General features: G+C 41.2%; 1 protein-coding gene across 2 annotated transcripts in view; it reads right to left on the bottom strand.

Moving 5' to 3' along the window:
• Positions 1-251: 251 nt before the first annotated feature.
• KCTD1 (potassium channel tetramerization domain containing 1) overlaps positions 252-20,083 on the bottom strand; it is a 65,212-nt gene continuing 45,380 nt past the window's right edge. For both annotated transcript variants that reach the window (XM_009069970.1, XM_009069971.1), the window contains exons 3-5: positions 6,191-6,335; positions 3,568-3,873; positions 252-435 (exon numbers count right to left, since the gene is read on the bottom strand). In XM_009069970.1, coding sequence (XP_009068218.1) covers positions 277-435; positions 3,568-3,873; positions 6,191-6,335 — 610 coding nt within the window. In that variant the 3' untranslated portion in view covers positions 252-276. The remainder of the gene's footprint in view (positions 436-3,567; positions 3,874-6,190; positions 6,336-20,083) is intronic.

Raw genomic sequence — 20,083 nt, 5'->3', positions numbered from 1 at the left:
TATATATGTACAGACATACATATACATACATATTTTTATATGTGTGTGTGTGTGTGTGTTTTCTTTTATACCTTGAGGTTATTATTATTATTATTATTACTACTATTCCAAATGTTCCCATATGAATTCAGGTGTGGTCTCTATATTTGATATAAATGTGTCTTTTATTCAATTTTAGTTCCAGAACTTGTTTGGAGTCCAAACTGCACATGAAACGTCCCCTTTTTTTCCTGTTTTCCTCTTTTTTTTTGTTTTGCAAAAAGAAACATGTCCATTTTAGTCCAGAGGCTCTTGCTTTATTCGAATGACGGAGGGTGCACGAGATGTCCTTCTGAGTTCTCGTCTCAGTACGTATTCACTGAATTGGGAAGAGTCCACCCCACCTCCACATGAGCCAACAATCTCAAACCCTCTTTGCTGTAACCTCTCGAGTACCTGCAAAAAAGAGGAAACGAAGATCAAACAGACTATTTGCTGCCCAAGCATAATAAGTGCTGTTTTCAAATGCACTCAGCTAGGAAACAAAAGTGGTTACACAGCTTAATAGTATTGGACTGATTTCTGCTGACTATGGCCACTGAGCCAAAGAAAAATGAAGAAAAATTTATTCTACTTTTTTAGTACTGTCAACAAATCCAGTATTCTTCTAGCCACAGAAGCATGATTAGAAAAAAACATTCTCTGCTTCACAAAATTTTCAATACAAAAGTACTGTCCAAAATTTACAATACAAAATATTCGTACAGGATTGCACAGCAGATGCCAAGCAAACACCTCAACTAAATGGTGACAATGTAGATACCATGGTCATAATTTCAGAAAAGTTGCAATCAGATTTCCTAGAGCAACCGCAATTACGAAAGTTTGTGGTCACAGTTACCCGTGGTAAAATTTGGGGCCTTTTAACTTTAATTATGGAACTAATAAGTTCTGCCTATTCACTTTCTTTCCTCCTTTTTCCCAACCTGAGTGTTGCTTCCAGTGGGAAATACAAGGGTAAAAAGAAAACAAAACAAACAAAAACAAACAAAAAAAACACCAAAAAACCAAACAAAAAAAAACCAAACAAACAAAAGGAGAAAAAAGAAAAACAAAACCCACAAGGGAAAAAAGAAGAGCTGGGCCAGGCTCTCAGAGAGGCAGGGGATGCATCCTTGCTTACACTCTGTGCTACTTTCAGCATCATCATCTGTTCTGCTGCCTGGGCTTCCATTGCCTCACCTGTGGTGGAGACTCTTCCAGGGATTCACTAGGGTCAGCTGTGGCAGCCAACAGCCCCAAGGAGGGGCCTGATGCTCCCACACCCCACAGGACGTGGGAGCCTCTGTTCAGCATGACCAGAGCTCACCAGGGTTGTGCTGGGAGCAGGTGTCTACCAAGGCTTTCCCAGCTATGTCACCAAGCAAGCAGAACAGCAGGAAGGCACGGAGGATTAAGGTGTGGGGAGGAGCAAGCTGTGGTGTAAAAAGGCTTAAAACAAGACATACCATGTCTTTACATGTAATGCTTCAGGTCAGGAAATGTCTTTCCAAAGTACCTAAGCATGGCTAATTGCACAGCACATATCAAAAAGAGGTGGGGAAAAAGAACTTGGAAACAGCAATCAAAACACCTGTGCAATTTTTGTTTGCCCTGATCTTTAGTTTTTAACAATATAAGCCAAGATCCCCCCCAAAATGTCTTGGTGCAAGGCCCTGAGAAATAGAACAGGAGAACTTGGGTCCTGAGAAAAAATGTGGTGGAAGCAACTCTGGAAACTAGCCCAGCCCTGGACAAATTGCTTGGTTTGTTAACTGACTCATCAGGTCTATTGGCAGTCCCCCCTGTCCTGTCTCACACTGTTATTAGGACCAGGAGATGCTCGTATCACCCCAAAAGGGAAGATGCAGCATTATTAATGTGGGATCACCATCTCTCTTCAAGCCTGTACATATTTTACCACTCTGACTCAGGTTTTTCACATCAAGAATTGCCAAGCATATTTATTATTTGTGTAACAAAAATGTAAGCATCATAATGAGTGATAAAGTGCTAAGAGATACAACTGCTTTGAGACTATAGTATGACATATGGCTAAACAACCCTCCTTGAAAGTCCTATCCCTTTTAAGTTGTAATCCTACATTTAAGGCTGTTCTAAATTTGCATTAATCACTGTTACAAAACAACTTTGATGTTTCAGCATGACAGTAAAGGCCAGTAACAGACAACTGTCCAAGAATAACATGGGTTATCTAGTCTATCCAGACTCTTGCATTAAGTGCTAGCAAATATGCAGTGCCTGGCCAGCCTTCAGTGCATGCTCCAGTGCTCAGCTCACTTCATGTGGAGAAAAGGAGGCTCAGGGGAGACCTTATCGCTCTCTACAACTACCTGAAATGAGGTTGCAGTAACAGGGAGGGGGGAGTCAGCCTCTTCTCTCAGGCAGCTAGCAACAGGACAAGAGGAAATGGCCTCAAGCTGTGCCAGAGGAGGTTCAGGTTGGGCATCAGGAAAAATTTCTTCACTGAAAAGATGGTTAAGCATTGGAATGGACTGTCCAGGGAAGCGATGGAGTCATCATCCCTGGAGGTGTTCAAGAAAAAACTGGGCATGGCACTTAGTGCTATGGTTTAGTTGACAAGGTGTTGTTCAGTCAAGATTGGACTCGATCTTGGAGGTCTTTTCCAATGTTAATGATTCTATGATTCTCTACCTGGACAGCAGGATCTGGCAGATGAAAAGATGCTAAGCTCAGCTTGCAAGCCTGTTCTGTATAAGAATTTGCTCACGAGTCTGCAGCATTTAGGAGGTGTATCTAAACCAAACATCATCAATATGTTCTCACTCCAAAGCGCTGGCTGCGCAGGATGTGCTAACCAAGTGCAGGTAAGTGTGTGAGGTTGGTTGTTTTTGACCAACAAAGGAAAAAACACATAACACTAACATTGAAGTTTATTATAATTATTCCAGAAATTACCTGCATTTCTCTCCCAGACTTTTTCTTATCCATCTCAGCTACTGATTTTAGACATTGCTATGCTGAATCATAGAATACTTTGGGTTGAAAGGGACATTTAAAGGTCATATAGTCCAACTCTCCTGCAACGAGCATGGACATCTTCAACTAGATTAGGTTGCTCAAAGCCCTGTCCAGCCTGACCTTGAATGTTTCTAGGGATGGGGCATCCACTACCTTTCTGGGCAACCTGTTCCAGTGTTTCACCACCCTCACTGTAAAAATTTTCATCCTTCTCATCTAGTCTAAATCTCCCCTCTTTTAGTTTAAAATCATTACCCCTTGTCCTATCGATCACAACAGGCCTCTACTATGACATAAAACATTAGGAAAACCCAAGTGAAAGTGAAAACAGATGGTCTTCCCCGAGACCACAGTACATTTTTAAGACTATTGCAGTTTGCTTGCAAAGAGATTCGGTGATGATATATGTGACCCACAGAAGTGAATAACTAGCTCTAAGCCTCCAGGTGATTTTGTCCACCAAAACGGTCCAGCAACATGGAAGGTCAGCCCACTGGTACCTGGCCAGCAGCCTCCCTCTCAAAGCATGCATGTGTGACTTCCTACCTGAACTGAGTTGAGGTGACAGTATCCGTTCAGCGGAAAGCGGATGACGTGCGTCGAGTCGTGATTCCAGCCAGCGTTGACAGAATTACACATCACGTCACCGATTTCTGGAAACACTTCTTCTATCAATGACTTATCTCCACTCAGTGTAATCCTCTCTCCAAGGTCTGGGGCAACTCTCACCACCAGGCACTCGCAAGACTTTGAGAAGCGGCCACTCTCCCGGTCCTGTTTCCACCTTTCCATCTCTCCTAACATGGGCTGAAGCTGGAAATACTTTGCTTCTTCATATAACAAACTGTAGTCCTGAAAGACACATACATTACTGTGCACAATTATGGAAGAGGCATGGCTCATGTACCACTTAATGTATAAGGTTATTCAGGCCAACACTGCTCTAGGTCTGGAACCCTTCAGACATAGCTCCTAATTACTGTGTAGGAAGGTGTAATAAAATAACAGTGCAAGCAAAAATAACCATCAGCCACTTGAAACAGATTGAGTATAGCAGCACTCATGAGAGGAGGGAGAGGCTATGCTTACTCAACACCTTCTGCAAAAAATCCAGGCAAAAAAAATAAAAAAAAAATCCCACTTTTCCCTGTATTTTATCTCCATAGTGATGTCATAGAATAATGACCTCATTGAACAGATGGAGCAGAATTCAATCAGGACTCAGAAAATTCATCACTGGGATCCATTGCGTCTTACAGCAACACTAGCAGGCATTGTAACAGGTATAAGAATGTAAATGAGGGAGCCTGCAATGGTTCTTAGTGTAAAATGATTCAGATATTTGCATAATGGATTGCACATATTACTGCATTTTAAAAATTAAGTATTTTTTAATACCTCCCCATTTTACCCACAGTATTGTTTACTACATCGTCGCAAATGCCTGAGCAGAGAGAATGCATTTCTAGGCATAGCCAGCGCCGGAGTAATTTAGAACTGATGATGTGCAGTCTGACTACTGCCATTTTTTAAATTTAAAAAACACTTTTTTAAAAAAACTTGTTTTTCTAAGTTTAAGAGCATAAAACCATTTGGAAAATATTTATACAGAGAAAAGCAACACATGAGAATTAGGGAAGACAGAGAAAGAGAATGACAACAAGAGAAGACTGCTAACAGTCAATACAGCCCTGAATTTGAGCTAGAAACCAAATACTTGATGAGACTGGGACACGTAAATCATGCTCAAAGTACTGCTTACATTTAATGTGTAACAAAAAAAGTCACCCACTCTATATATTTCTAAGAAACAAGAACTACTGTTCATTTTAATCACTGATTTTTTGTACACCTTAAAACATAACCAGGAAGGACACCCCTTTGAACAGCATGCTTGGGTGAACTTGCCAGGAGTTACGTTTTTAATTTCAGCACAGCTACAGTATATTTATGTGTTTAAAAGTCTCTACATATGTAATTTCTTAATATGGCATGAAAGGTGGATTTTCCTTTTTCTGTATTTCTGATTACCTTCAGGACAAGTGCCAAGAGCAGCACAAAGCCATGTTAAGGCTTCAAAAGAAGGAACTGATGCTTATCGGCTACTTCCAAACTCCCACATTATTCGAGGAGATCTACCCTTGTCACGCATGGGAGCAGCAAGGATGTGTCTACAGCAGATGATTCAAAGGCTGCTGAAATACAGCTCTTGAAGTCAACCTCACACCTATTATGCTCCAAACACCTGTCTCAGATATGAGGGATAAAAGACTGTCTACCAGTGTGAACTGCTCTAACCCTTCACCATCATCTCTCCTGTTCCATCCAAAGCGCTGTATTTCCTACGGTGAGTTAGTGGCACAGGCAGCTACACTGATGTGTGTACATTAAGCAATGAGAGAGATCTGTTCTGATTGTAACCTCAGTCTTCAGTGCTCTCTTCGCTGACACCACATATACACCCACATACCTACTAGTGGATAAACATCACATGGAGTCTGAAGCTCTGCCTCTGTAGGCTAATGTCTAACATGGTGAACTACCACAAATTGAATTTGTTATTAAAAAGAAAAAAAAAAGCAGGCTCTTTATTAAAGTTTAAATGATGAACACAGGACTATTCATCCCTGACTTCTCTAAAGCTCCAAAATTAAACTTCCAGTATGCATTCAAGAGTCTGAGGGAGAAAATATTCTATGACTTAATGCTCAAATATTACCATGTGTGCAGTTTATTTTGTCAATACTGTGATTCCCACACCATTCTCTGAATTTCAGCGTGGGAGTGGAAACTGGAGCTGCTGCAATCAGAGGGGAAGCATAAAAACGGATGAGAGGACAAGTAATCAGCAAAGCTCATGAGCAGTCAGTTGCAGTGTAACATCCTTTCTGTCTCCATCAGTATCCTACGATATTTAATTTCCCTGGGTCAAACCTGGCAAAGTTGCTTCATTACACTACTGCCAGGAGCAGAAAATTTAATATTGATGCCACTCCAGGAAAGGCAAATACCACTTTAGCAACCCCATGTTTACTTTTGCCACATACCTGAAATCAAACACCATACCCTGCAAATCCCCCTTCCCTGTCTAGGGCTCTATTTTGACTACACACCAGATAATTTCTTTACTGAGGTACATGCAAAGGACCCAAGCCCTTTGAAATCTCACCTTGAAATCATCAGGAATGAGGAGTTTTGATGTCCTTAAAAAATTCAAGATATATCTGAACATCTGCCCGTCTCTGTCGATGAAATAATGCTGCTTGAGACTGTCAAGGACAATGGGCTCCGTGCCATCGAAAAGCCGACCGATTCTGAAGAGGAAACAAGAGATGAACAGCAGAGTCAGACCAAGCTTGGCTCAAGAGCTGCTCAAGTGGGCCAACACTACAAAACACTCTTGCATAAACATCACCAAATCAGCTCTGTGGCTCTGCTCAGTATGAACAGGGCTGGTTTCAAAACACAGTTTAAGCCACTTTTTTCAGCACGGCTTCAAAAACTTCCAAGTAGCACAGCTCAGGAGGTGGAGGGGAAGAAGCCAGGGCAGCAGCCTGGGCAGCAGCCTCTCACACCCACCTTGCTGTTCAAATCCATGTCTCATAAGATGACACCCCCTCAATTATTTTGGAGACTTCTTGTGACAGCCCCCATCAGCACATCATGTCCCCTCTAGATGCTTCAACACCCTTGACTGACTCATCCTGCTTTCCAGAGGACCGCATGTTAAACTTGACTTAGTTTGGAAATTGTACGTAGGAAATAGTTTGCATTCATTGTTTGCTTGGTTTTCATTTTTAAATACCATTTACTGTGATCAACACTAGGGCAGGGACAATGGAGTGGCAGCACATTGTGGGAATACGAAGATGGAGATACAAAAGTTATAACATTTCAATGTGAGGTAATGATTTAATGTGAAAGTTAACTGCTTGTGGCAGGTGTCAGTCAGCACACTCCAAAATAACCTAGAAAAATGGCTCAATTTTTAGAGAGCAGCCACTGACCACCAGAACCACACAGCCACCTAGGGAGCCTCTGCTTGCCAACTGGTCTTGCAACATCAACCGCTGGGTGCACACACATTTTCTGGATGTGGGTGTCCCAAACCAGCAATAGGAAGGGCTGAAAACTCCAAACAAAACCTTCAGAGTAACATGAAATAAATGATATGTTTCTGCACTGGGGCTTTTGCAAAACACTCCTGAGTCACTGGTGGTTTCCTAATGAAATGAGCAGGAGTGACTGGTAGCTCTGATTTTGTGTGCCTGTTCATATGTCTGTACATGCAATGTACTTTTTGAATCTTTTCAACACTAGAATGGCAAACATAATGGTCTTGAAATAGCTCCCTTGTGATATGTCACATGGACAGTCAGCGTGAAACACTGCCGACAATTTGGGATGTGATTTCAGAGTCCTGTCACAACCTGTTACATTCTGCAATATTCTGCAGATACTGTGTTTTCAGTATTTTAATGGAAAGGCTCATTCATATGTAGCTCTTATCCCAATACAACCAATCTGTTTTGGGAATCAGTATAGTAAAACCCCTGCAGGTTACTTACGAGCATACAATAGTATCACCAGACATCAGCATGGAGGTAAGGGATCAACAGGCACTTTTATTCCCTAATCACACTCAGGTAAGGTACAAGTCTGTCTTTTCAGGAAAAGGATAGAGCAAACACAACAAACAGTTCTGACACACTATTTTTCTTTTAAAAGAAGCGAAGAAACAACCACTCCCCACCACCAGTAGAGGAAAAAAAGCTGCAAAAAACTCAGAGGTGATCAGCCCTCCTGGCTGATAAAGCACCCCAGGCTGAGAGACGCCCCATCCGTCAGTCAGCAGAAAGGGATCTCCAAGAGGCATTCAGCTGGCAAAAGACAGAAGGGATTCCCAAAGAGGGGAAGGCAGCAGGGCTTGCAGCAAAGTCTCAGGGAACCGCAAAGGGACAGGGTTCCAGGTGACCATACACTGTGTTGCACCCATACCCACACACCCTCCTTTTGAAAACGGCACATGAAACCCAAATTGAGCTTGGAGTGACGTCTGTGCCTGCAGCAGGGACATATATAAGTTGTGAACAGAATACAAGTCTCACCTAGAGTTTCTCACCAGCTGGGAGGAGACAAGGAAAGAAATAAAACCCCATTAACCTCAGCTGGCCATTTACAATTCTGTAATAAATGCCTGAATCAATTCAAGTTGCATGAAATCCATAACATATAAGGAATAAAATATATTTTGCAGCATTATCAGGTGCAATTTTTTTTCAAAGCCATCCCTTAGAACTATTCAAGATTTCTTCCTTGAATACTTGTTACTGCCTGCCTTGCTGCTCAAAATTTAAGCTGCGACAGCCCATATAATGCAGGCTCCTGCTCACTAGGTGGATAAGCCACATTTTACATCTAATATGGAAGCCCTCAGCATTTAGAACTAATTTACCCCATACTCAAGCATGTCATCTTGAAATCTACCATAGAATTCACACACAAAACATGTATTTGGCCAAGTCAGTCGTTACTGAAATATAATAATTGTAATTGGTTTCTGCAGCATTTTCCTAGTTCTAAATTACTTACATAATTACATATTTTAAACCTCTAGGCTTTTTGTCTCCATTTTATTAATTGTTTAGAGAAGAGCAAGATAGTATCAGAGGACGGAGCCTTCTGACAAAACCAGAATGCGGAGGAGAGCGCACAGCCACTGGGAGTGCTACCTGGGACTTGAAAGGCTTTGGGTCTGGGCTGGAAGCACTAACAGAAAGAGCTGCCTTAGTGCTCTGCTGCTTTGCAGCAGCAAAACCCCAGGACTTGCGAAGTCCCAATTCCCTTCCGGCTCCCTCCCAGGATCGCTTTGCAATACACAACTGCACTTTCACATATTAAAACAGCTTTGGAAGTGTAGAACGCCAGCAGAGAGACTTCTGTAAACAAAATTAAAGCTTTTTTTCCTTTTCAGATGGAAAAACAGAGATTCCAGCTTCCTTCACATGGCCTTCAGGCAAAAACTTGAGATAACAGGGGATTCAAATCTGGTGACATGGTCCTGCTTCAAAGCTGCATTTGCAACACCCATCAGGAGAGGAGATTGGGCTGGGCCAGGATCTGGGGAACAATCAGCATCTTCGCCCTACAGCCTCACCACATACTCTTGGATACCTGGAGGCACAGTGCAAGCTCTCTCCTGTGCCTCGCTTGGCACCTCTTCTATACAACACGATTTGAGTAACCATCCTCCCTGTCACCTACAGCTCCACTGCTACTCCTGCTTGGTCTTACACTGCAATTCTGAATGCTTAAGAGACATCAGTTTGCTGGCACAAGAAGGGACTGTAAGTCATTGTTATTATAATATAACTTCCCAAGAAAACCTGGAAGATGTTTTTCCCCCCATGTTCTTGTTGGCAACATTGGCCAATGTTTGGCAAATATACCTTTTTTAAAAATGACAAATACGTAACAGCTGAATGGATTTTCGAAACAGGAAAGTACTTTGAAGGAGGCTTGCAAAATAAGCTGGTAATTATATGCAGAATTAGCCAAATATCAAGGGTAAAGGATAAGAAACTGTAGTCCATTTAAAAGAAAATGTGCTTCTGAAATATTTAATTAAAACTAACAGGCTGGAATTTTCTATGTATCAGGAAAATTAATGTCCCATGGGTGGAAAGTGTGACCTCCAATGGGTAATAATTAATGTCTGTAGCTTTAAGTATCATATTCAACTGTCAGAAATCGAATGCTTCAAGGGTTGAAAATACAACCAGTGGAAAACCTGCTTCCATCAGAGAATTTGCTTTTACTTTAAGGACACAAACCAGGTACAGCCACAAGTCTGGGTTTAGTGCAGAGGAAACAGTGAGACATGGAGAAGAACACTGTTTTGACTCCATAAAATACAACAGGGATGGATCTTTCTTCCCACAGACCAGCACTCCCATAACAGCATTTCTAGACCAAAGAGCTAGCACAAGAAGATGACATTGCTTACAGGATTTCTCAAATTCTTCAGAAACAAGTTCTGCCTGTCAAGTATAAAAATGTGCTCAGTCTGCAGCAACACTGTATACACAGTGTGTTTATAGCCTTGCTCTCAGTGTATAAATATTTATAAACTTCATTATACAAATACAGAGAAAATACACTTTAGTATATTCTGTCTCAGCTGAGAATGTGGGAAAGCAGCAACAATTAGGAACAAGATGGCCAATATTAATTAAACAAGTAACTATTGCACAACTCTCTTAACACCAAGAAAAAGTCAAAGTTCTGCAGATTGTTTAAGTGGCTTCAGTGGACAGCGTTAAATTCTTCTGTATTGTAATCAGAGGGATGCAGGGAACAAGAGCTGCAAGCCGTGATGTTTGCAGGCATTCAGAATAGTGCATCACTTTCATACTAAGATAAAAATAATCCTTTTTTTTTCTCTGAGAAAACAGAGATTTCTTATTATTGAATACATTTAGTATATTATTTCTCATATTAACACCTTTATCAGAGGACACTAAGAACTCAAAACTAACTGAAAATCATACGCAATAAATTACTTTCAACAGTTCAAAGCTGTCAGATTTCACTGCTCTCTGTGGTTTTTTTGCAGAACAACAAAAAGGAAGGAAAACTGGTGGGAAGCCCTTTTACTAACCTGTAAGAGGGAACTGTGTAGCAAGAGGAGCATTAGTGATGCCCTGGCACCTGCAATCCCGTGCTAATGGGACTCCACTTCCTGGGACTTCACTTCGGTTGGATATTCAGCATTTGGCAAAGAGCAAAATACTCATGAAAATGCATCTCTCTCTCCCTTCAATAATGAATCAACATAGCAAAGAAAAGGTATTTCAGTTGTAATCTTATTTACCTGGTTGGAGCCACTGTGGCAAAGTGATTAGGGGTTTGGCCCTTCAAAGTTAAGTGCAAATTTTATTATCACATAATGGGAATGCTTATTTAACACTCCGGGATGTGAGGCAAGTGAGCTGGAACAGGCTTTCATTCTTTTTTTTCTCTGCAACTTTTTAGTCCAAGCTGTCCTTATTAATTTCTTTTCATTTTCTTTTACTGAGTGCTCAAAGGCAATTTGCATAAGAGCCCATTATAAATTAGATCTGTTTAATGGTATGCTCATCTCATGGCTATTTAATTTTACTTCCTCGTATGTCTAAATTACATAATTTTGCACTGTCCCCTAGAAGCTAGTACAGTTGAAGAGGTATCCATGCCAGAGAGAAATGTTATCCTACCCAAGTGGAGAACAATGAGGTTTCTATTCTTTTTTATCTTATTTTTTTTCCAGAGGACCACGTTGACAGTATCAACTTGCTCTTCTTTTTTGAATGCCTCGCATCATTTGGATCCACAGAGACTGAATACATAGCAACCTATATAACTCTGCATAACAAAAGTTGGCTCATAAACATAACAGAATACATTAGCAATTTTCAGGAACATATATTACAAAAACCACATTTTAACCAAATACCCTGTTGTAATCCCTTGCTCTCACTGCTATTATAATTTGTTCTTATCTCTTCCTCCTTACATTTAATTTAAGGTTTCATGTCCATAAGTCTTTGGAATTCCTTGGCACAGAAAGTTCCTACATTATGAGAAGAGGCATGAATACAATGATTATAAAGCAAAGGTAACAGAAGAAAAACATATTAAAACCTAAAATCTCATTAAACTGTCTATAGAAAAAGCATTTATATAGGAGCCAACATGACAGAGCAAGAATGATGTGCAGGAGGAGTTATTAAAGCAACAGTTCTTATGAGGTTTAAAAAAATGTTACATGGCATTTCAAAGAACAGATAAACACCAGATACTGAGTAGAAGGATGTCGAACCTTTGTGGAAATATTTACTAAAGATTAAGGAACTGAATCATTTTCATGGAGAAAATTTCAAACATCTTAAGATTGTTATTTCAGCATGGAAGTAAAAGAAGAGGTAAGAGCAAGCTCAGAGGACTCATAAAACATTTAGAAGAAATTAAGATAGACAAGAAGTGGTGAATAGTCAAAGGCTGAGCAAAGCATGTGAGGAGCAGACAGGAAGGATCTGAAATGATGAGTGAGGTGGTATCATCAGGGAATGCACCAGAGAGAAAAAGGAAAAAATAGAGAAACATGGGATTTGCTATAACCTGTCCGATCAGAGGCAGCTTCAGGAGCAGAGATGAAAGCAGATCAGACATATTACAAAATGAACTAACAGTCATTGGATCTAATCCACATGGACAAACTGACACATTAACTGGAAAAGAATAAATTGCACAACACCGTGTAGTCATGTTACAGGAATGCTGCTTACATGAGAGCAAACTATGTCTTTCTACGCCACAGATGAGCGTGGAGAATGCAAGACATGTAACTAAGTGACAGCTGAACAAAAGAGGATACATGGGTCACCGGGAATGTTGGGTGAATGAAAAAATGGATAGCCAAGGCTCCAGAAGTCAATAGAACTCTAATCTCTCTTTGCCCAAAAAGGATGGTTTTCCAAGAGAAATGGAAACCTGTGTTTTCCCCGCTAAAGAGGTGAGCTAGCTACCTAGGAGATTCACACCAGAAGTAATAACTACACTATGACATAGAGATAATACAGTATCTCCCCTAACGTACAAAACATGCTGATTTATGGTGGGTGCAAGGTGCTTGAATATTCAACAGAAACAAGCTAAAAAACTTAGGCTGTCACAGCCTTCTCCTAGGATGATCAAACCTTCATTCCCAAACTCAGGACCATCATCTACCCACACCCAAATAGCAGTTGTAGTAATGCTGACATTTTAGAAAAGAAATAAATAAATGGTTGGGATGGGATGTCAGGAGTTGGTGACTCACGGCCAGAGAACTATATATGTGGGCAGATGGAAACCATCTCCCACGTCGCACAACAGAAGCAAGGGTGAGGCCAGGAGAGCACTACCCCCAGAACACGTATGGGCCAGGGAGTTTCTGTTTACCATATTCCTTCTCTCTCTGCTCTGGTGTACCAAAGAGATACAGACTGATAAGAGGAACAGGCTGAAACCCAAATCTGCATTTTTTTCACACAAGGCTGGGCAGGCAAGTGCTTTAAAAGCAATTTCAATACCATGGTGGCCAAACCTCCCAAACCATCTAGGTTGCATTACACGCTTCAGATGTGGCTGAGAGGGGTCTATCCTCTGCTCTCCAGCTGTTCCCCCACCCCAAACCAGGATCTTCATCCCCACAATCCTCAGCACTTTTCAAAAAATGAGATTCCTTCATGTGATAGACACTGAAGTTGCTGACACTTCCCAAGATGACGTGTCTATCCCTGACCCTCACACTTTTGCTTGTCTCTAGATACCAAGCACGCCCTCAAGTGCTTTTGCTACCATACAGATCTGACTCCAGAAAATTTGAGTCTTGCAATACCAAAATAGGTTGTTCCTTCAGCCAAACCACTACCTACAGACCAGTACCATGGCATCTGTTTTCCTCTAGGACTCTGAGACACCTCTGGCACCAGACAGCTCTCTGATTGACCCACTCCATATGACAAATAATGGACACTCAAAGCAGGGGAAGAGGCTGCAGGTATCTGCTGTCATCCCTCTCATCACAAGAGGCAATTTGCTTCAGACATTTGTGAGGACATCAGGCAATAAGCAGCTGTGCACATGTGCTCCCCCGCACTCCTGCTGCTCCATAGTCACAGCTTGGTCACCAGTATTTTACTCTTTACAATGCCATCTCTCCTTGCTCTTTTTTTTTCAGGCTTGCTCACACACTGGATATACTGAAGCACAGACTACGAGCCTTTGAGCCCCACGTCTCCTTCAGTGTTTGGTATCTTGCAAGTAAGTCCTTAAAAACTTTTTACTTTTCCAGAGCATATCAAAACCACTTTTCCTAAAATCACTTAAACCAATGAAACGTTAAATCAATTATTCATGCAAATACTTTTGCCATCTCTGTTTTTTGTAACCAAGTTTTCTTGGCAATGATAACATTTCACAGAAAAATTAACAAATACTCTCTTTGCTTGCCAAGATAATTTTACTAAGCTTGAATCCGATTTCATTGAGGTATGTTATTTGTTTTATCTTGGGGGAAGCTGCCTATTAAGTTAGCAGCAACCGTGTCCTTTTGCTTATGATATGGTTATTACCAAGTTATCAGGAGTACCTTTAAGTTATTAGGGTGCAATGGCAAATTAAGTACTTTGCGTCATAATTAGCTAATAACTTTTGAATTATATTTTAATCATGTTTAAGATGGTCAGGCTTGCTGTGAGTACAGATAATGGAGGATAGGAGCAGAATGGGAGTGTTTATCATTCAATGCCAAAAGCCAGAAAGTAGGTAAACTGGTGGATGCACAACATCCCAAAGGCCATGATAATCTATATATTCAGAACACTGAACCCCTTCACAGGCAGCAATGTGCAAAAGTAGAACTTGTGTCTTGGGATCACATTTAAGTAAAAAGCAAAAATATATTAGCTTTGACTCTGTCTCCTTTGAGCCTGTCAACTTTCCTTAGACATGTTAATAATATCCATCTTCAAATCCCTACCAAGAAACCTGTAAATGCAGATTCCACAAAGAGAGGACACTGTTAAAGCAACTTAGAAAAAGCTAGCAGAGCCATTTCCCTTTCAAAACTCTTGGCGTTGAAAAAAAAACCCCAAACAACCAACTAAAAAACCTTCTCAGAATGGGGGAAATCCTTTGATGTATTCCTTCATACACCAAGTTTGCCCCTCAGCTTTCATGAATTTCATTCAAACATTACTATTAGCTCTCAATGTTTCCTCTGTACCCTCGAGAAGACTCAGCATCAAAATTCCACATACAAATCACTGGAAATTAGGATACACTCTGAGATTCTCTATGAAATCCCTTAGAAAAGTAGCAGCAAAACAAGTTCTGGATCCAAACCCAAGAGAGACACCAGTGAAGCATGTATATGCTATGTAAGAAGCTCTATGGTATTGCTAACTCTGCCCCTTTCCAGAATGTTACTTTGGGAACCAGGAATCACACTTCATATGCCTGGAGCCTGTTTCCCTATAAACGACAAACATTGCAATGAAACCATAACTAATCAAGCTTTCCAAGATCTTCACAACTTTGACTACTTAGCCAGAAATCATACCTATGTTGTTTTGTTAACTGCTGCCTCCTCTAAGAGAAAGGACAACGTGTTTCCATAGACAGGACAAGAATACACTTGCCTTTCCCCTTGCAAGAATTGCACAAGCTCCTCCTGCATTGCAGCCCATAAAGGCAGGAGACTGCACACCTATCCTCTGCATGCTGCACTGGGGGTCCTATGGGGACTGGTTCCCAAGAGAGAAAGAGGCCACTTCTACCGTAAAGCCTAAGTAAAAGCTTCTCAATTAATGAACAAAATTCAGAGAGGAAGTGCTTCTAAAACTTTTAGCTGTCAATTCTTGTGAGCCTATGTCCCAAGAAAACACTGTCCTCCAGAGCCCAGAATTTCCAAACATCCTTTCTCTTCTGTTTTCAATAAATAACTATGAAAGTCACATACAAACTTTGTAACATCCTTCTCAAGTGCAGTTCACGCAGAGGACAGCGATTTGCTGCTGCTAGCTTGTGCAAACAGAAGCCTGATTGACAGATCTCAACCCTGCTGCTCAACCTGGGCTCCGACTGCCCAAAGACAGATTTGCCAGGGAAGGTGGGAAGGATGTTCAGCCTGCTTTATTAAAGCCCTACAAGAATAGAGAGAGAGTAAAAACCAAACAAACTACATATAAAGGTTACTAATGCAGTCACAAATTAAATTTGTTAAGATACTAGAGATGCTCCTGCAACTTCCATTCGCAAACCCTCCTCTGCATGAAAGATTTTAGGCTTGGTCTTCAGTGAACTACTGTCTTCCCACAGCACCCTTGACTCAGCACACAAGCTGAGGATAAGCCAGGGTTGTACAGTGTAGTAGACAGCTGCCCACAGGAACTCTCTCTGGAGCATGAGGTCTAACAGATGAGGAAGGGGTTGCAGGAAGAGAACATATGTAAGACAGATGGGGGCTGACCTGGAGAAATGAACTCTGCCCAAGCGTGTACCAGGTTTCCTGTGTGACACTACCACAAAGCATGCCTGCTTTATTTTTTTGAGCTCCTTTGAGTGCAGGTAAATGTACTGGGGATGGTATTACTACACATATACCATGAAAAGTACAACCTAAGGTCACCTTGACTGCCCAAATAATGTTCTTTTCCCACAAAGCTACCTTTAATTGCAATGAGAGAAGCTGCAAGGCCAGCTACACAATATCAAGTTTATTATACTTCTCTCAAATATTTGTGTTTTGCTTTACTACTTATCTCACCTGCTCAGAGATTCCTCTACCTAGACTGAAAATGGTGCTTCCTAGGCTAACATGCTAGATTACAAATTATTTGAGAAAGGCAATCCAGTTAGCATGAGAGCATATACAACAGAGGCAAGAAAGAGATGGGTGTTATGAGCACAGAATTTAGTATGAGAAACACAGGACCGTTCACTGCTCTTCTTTGATTAACTCTAACTTACATACATTAAAATTACATTGCTGTGATTCCTAGTGTGGACACACACTTGTGTCTACATAGAGAGACATGTTTATACCTGTATAACTCATTCCCATATATTTACATGTTTAATCGCTTCCATGCTAGAGGTTGAAATGATTTAAGCATTTCAGTAACAAGAAAAATCACACCATTAACCAAATCAGTTCATACAAAACCTGCGCACTAATCAGTTATGAGGACAGGAAAGTCCACCTAAAACAGCTTAGACAGTGGCTCTGAGCAATAAATAATGCTCATTTCATAGGTTAGAAATGCCAAAGCCACACCTGAACATATTGCTGGTGGTGGAGTGATAAAAAACACACAGATAACATTATTTCCATTGACAAACTTTACATATACAAAACAGTGGCTTTATTGTTTACTAAATTAGATGCTGTCATGGCGTAATCATCCCTGCAGCCATACCAAACCCAACAGCAGGTCAAATATAATTCTGTGGAGGAGGTAGAGAGAGGAGAAAGGAAGAGAACTGAGATACAGCACAGCAGCAATACAGCCCCATAAACTACTGGTGCAATGAGTAATTAATCCATATATATGAAAACAGACACAGTAACTGCAGCCAGCAAAATCCCCCCAAAATACCACATAACAGAAGTAAATGTTACATCATGGTGCCCTTAATACACAGCAGCCAGGATGTGATTCAGCTGCCTGGTGTCACTTGGGATACTCTTAGGGCATCCTGAAGGGCTGGGGGATGGCACAGGGACACTACTGCAGGCTTGTCCTCTGCTGGAGCAGTCACAGGAGTCCAGGCAGGAACTGTGCACAGTTATTAGCTGCCCATGCCAAGGTGAGCATACCCTATTCACAAAAATTACCAGAAACTAACTGAACCAAAATTGAGGTATTAAACAAAATCTAACACGACTCCTCCTAGATATTCATTTCAATTTTTAAAAAAATCAGGCTCCATTAAATAAAAATTTACAAATTTATATATTATTAAATTGAAAACAACAGTTCACAGTGCTCCTAAATCATGTAGCAATGTCAAACGTTTTTAATTTAAGTGCTATTTTGCCCCCTTCAACTCAGGTTACCCTCACACAGAGGAACTGATTGCTCTTAGCTTCTTCCTGAGCTGCAGTTTTACTACAGGAAATACAGAAAAGTGCCATCTGAAGTCACATTATACTGCAAGTCTGTTAGGATTCCCACTTCCTAAAAGCAGGCAGCCTCAAGTATTTTAGCAGTGTGTTGAAGCAAGTGACTCTAGGATCCAGCTACAGCCAATGGACAGACAGACTCCCATGGAGGGCAGGGCAGCCCAGCCCACCCTACTGGGACCAAATCTTGTTCCATGTACACCTTGTGCACTGCTTCACCAGTGATCATGCAGCTGAAAAATTATGACAGCTCTGTCACATAGCAACTAATTAATTCAGAATGCAGGCAAACAAGTGGGAAATGGTATGTGGAGACACAGTCAAATAAGCGTAACTCCATCAGTCTGGAGAATTTACAACAGTGAGGATATATATATCTTGCATCTGTTGTGATCTGCCTAGTAGAAACCAGCATAACCCAACAGTCAAAATTTCCCTGTGGCAATTCCAGACTGCTAATAAAAAAGTAGATGCCTACCAAGCTGAGTGCTGCTTTTAAACTAGTAGAAAGATGCTGATGATGGAGCAACCTTCTGCTTGAGCTTCTAAGTTTTCATTATTACTTAACTGTAAAGCTTTTCTCTAAAAAGAGTGAAATTTAACTACACTTGGATTAGAAGGGTGGAAAAAAAGCCTTTGCCCAAGGGTCTCTCCATACCACATCTGCCCTTGTCCCAAGACATGGGTACCACTGCACAGCTATCAATAAAGCTGCAGCTTGCACTAATACTGAAAAAAACCCTGATCAACAACCAACGCAGGTATAGATATCAAAAGGCTAGGACTCAAGAAGGGAAAAAAGCTAACCATTTAGTGAGAAAAATACTGAATTTAAAACCTACATTTTTTAGAACAATGCAAGTTCCGATACAGGCATTTTCAGGGACGGAAAACTGTTTCACAAAGTTCTCCTCTTCTCTGTGCTTGCTGAAAACAAAACATGTTACTACCCCCTTGCATTATCCCCTCCACTTGTGTAACTACTTAATGCCAATTCTTTTTGCTCTATATGTGAATGCAATAAAATTTTAATTTAGCAGAAATCCAGGTGTCTTGGTAGATTTCTGATTATTTTTTTTCTTGCATCACCCCAAGGCATGATAGAAAGTGTTTTCTGCTATCTTTACAGGAGATCTACGGAACCACGTTATCAAAAGGTGCAGAAGACTGAAAAGAGTTTAGTGTAATCAAGAGCTGCACTGTTTCATCAAAGTCCCATCTCTCCAGAAGCCACTGGTGTTACAACAAACAGTTTGGGGCTACAGGATAATTCTGATTATTTTCTATTACCTTCCTAAACTCTACTTTTTTATAGGCATGCAGAAGCCAATTAGTACAATGAAAAGGAAGACGTTTGGAGAAAGATAATGTCTTAACCAACTCTGACTATAAAGTCAGACCACCAAATCGTATTTTCTTGCTAACCACCCCATGCAGGCAAAGGTCTGCATTTATTTGCATTAACCACGAAGTCCTGTGATGGAAACCTATGGTGCAGTCCTTGGCCACTCACTCTTGCACAGCTTTTCTTCCCTCAATGTATACCATAAGTTGACTACCAAAAAAATCACAGGAGGTAAAATGGATGTGGGGTGTCCACTAGCACAGCAGAAGGCAGAGCCTGCTGGTGAGGAGCAGCTTCATGATGGGTTTTAACAGAAAAGAGAAGGCACCAGAGGTCAGACTGGGCTCTGTGATATTACCACTGATACTGCAGCAACACAGTCAACAAAAGCAGCAAGACAACAGACACTTGCCTGCAGCTGCCCCTCTCAGATCAGATGCTCACCAGCTGTGCCCATAAGCCCCACTCCATCCCTGCATCCTGCAGCCCACCCAGAGCTCCAGCCACAGTGGGCAGCAGTGGTGTGAGCACATAAGTCATCTTTGCTGCCTCTAATTACCAGCAGCCACTATCTAGGTGCTTTGATGTTAAAAGACCTCTGGCAGAGATATGCCCCAGGGATTCACTCTGCTGTAAGAAAAGAGTCTGCCATATTCACACTGGTAATGCAAAGGCAGTTAGCAACAGCTTTGCAGGGATCCTGAGAAGTGTTGACTAAGACTTGAGCCTCACAACAGATGACAAAAGGAAAGGGTATTTGTCCACTGTACTTCAAGGGTTGGTTGATCTTTGAGGAAAATCCTCTGCTGAACAATACTGAGGGACACAGAAACAGCCAGCATATGACTGTGGACAGCAGCTCAGGCTTCTTTGCAGGATCAAAGTCAGACAAGGCATGTTTGCTCCTCAGAGTCTGTGAACACAGGCAAAACTATATTCCACATCTAATTTTGGGAGCACATCACTTATTATTTGTTATAATGAGACACTCAGGCAAGACAAAGAAG

The sequence above is a fragment of the Acanthisitta chloris genome, unplaced genomic scaffold (assembly GCF_000695815.1).
Source record: "Acanthisitta chloris isolate BGI_N310 unplaced genomic scaffold, ASM69581v1 scaffold3452, whole genome shotgun sequence".
NCBI classification, from domain to species: domain Eukaryota; kingdom Metazoa; phylum Chordata; class Aves; order Passeriformes; family Acanthisittidae; genus Acanthisitta; species Acanthisitta chloris.
This window is presented reverse-complemented; position numbering and strand designations above follow the sequence as displayed.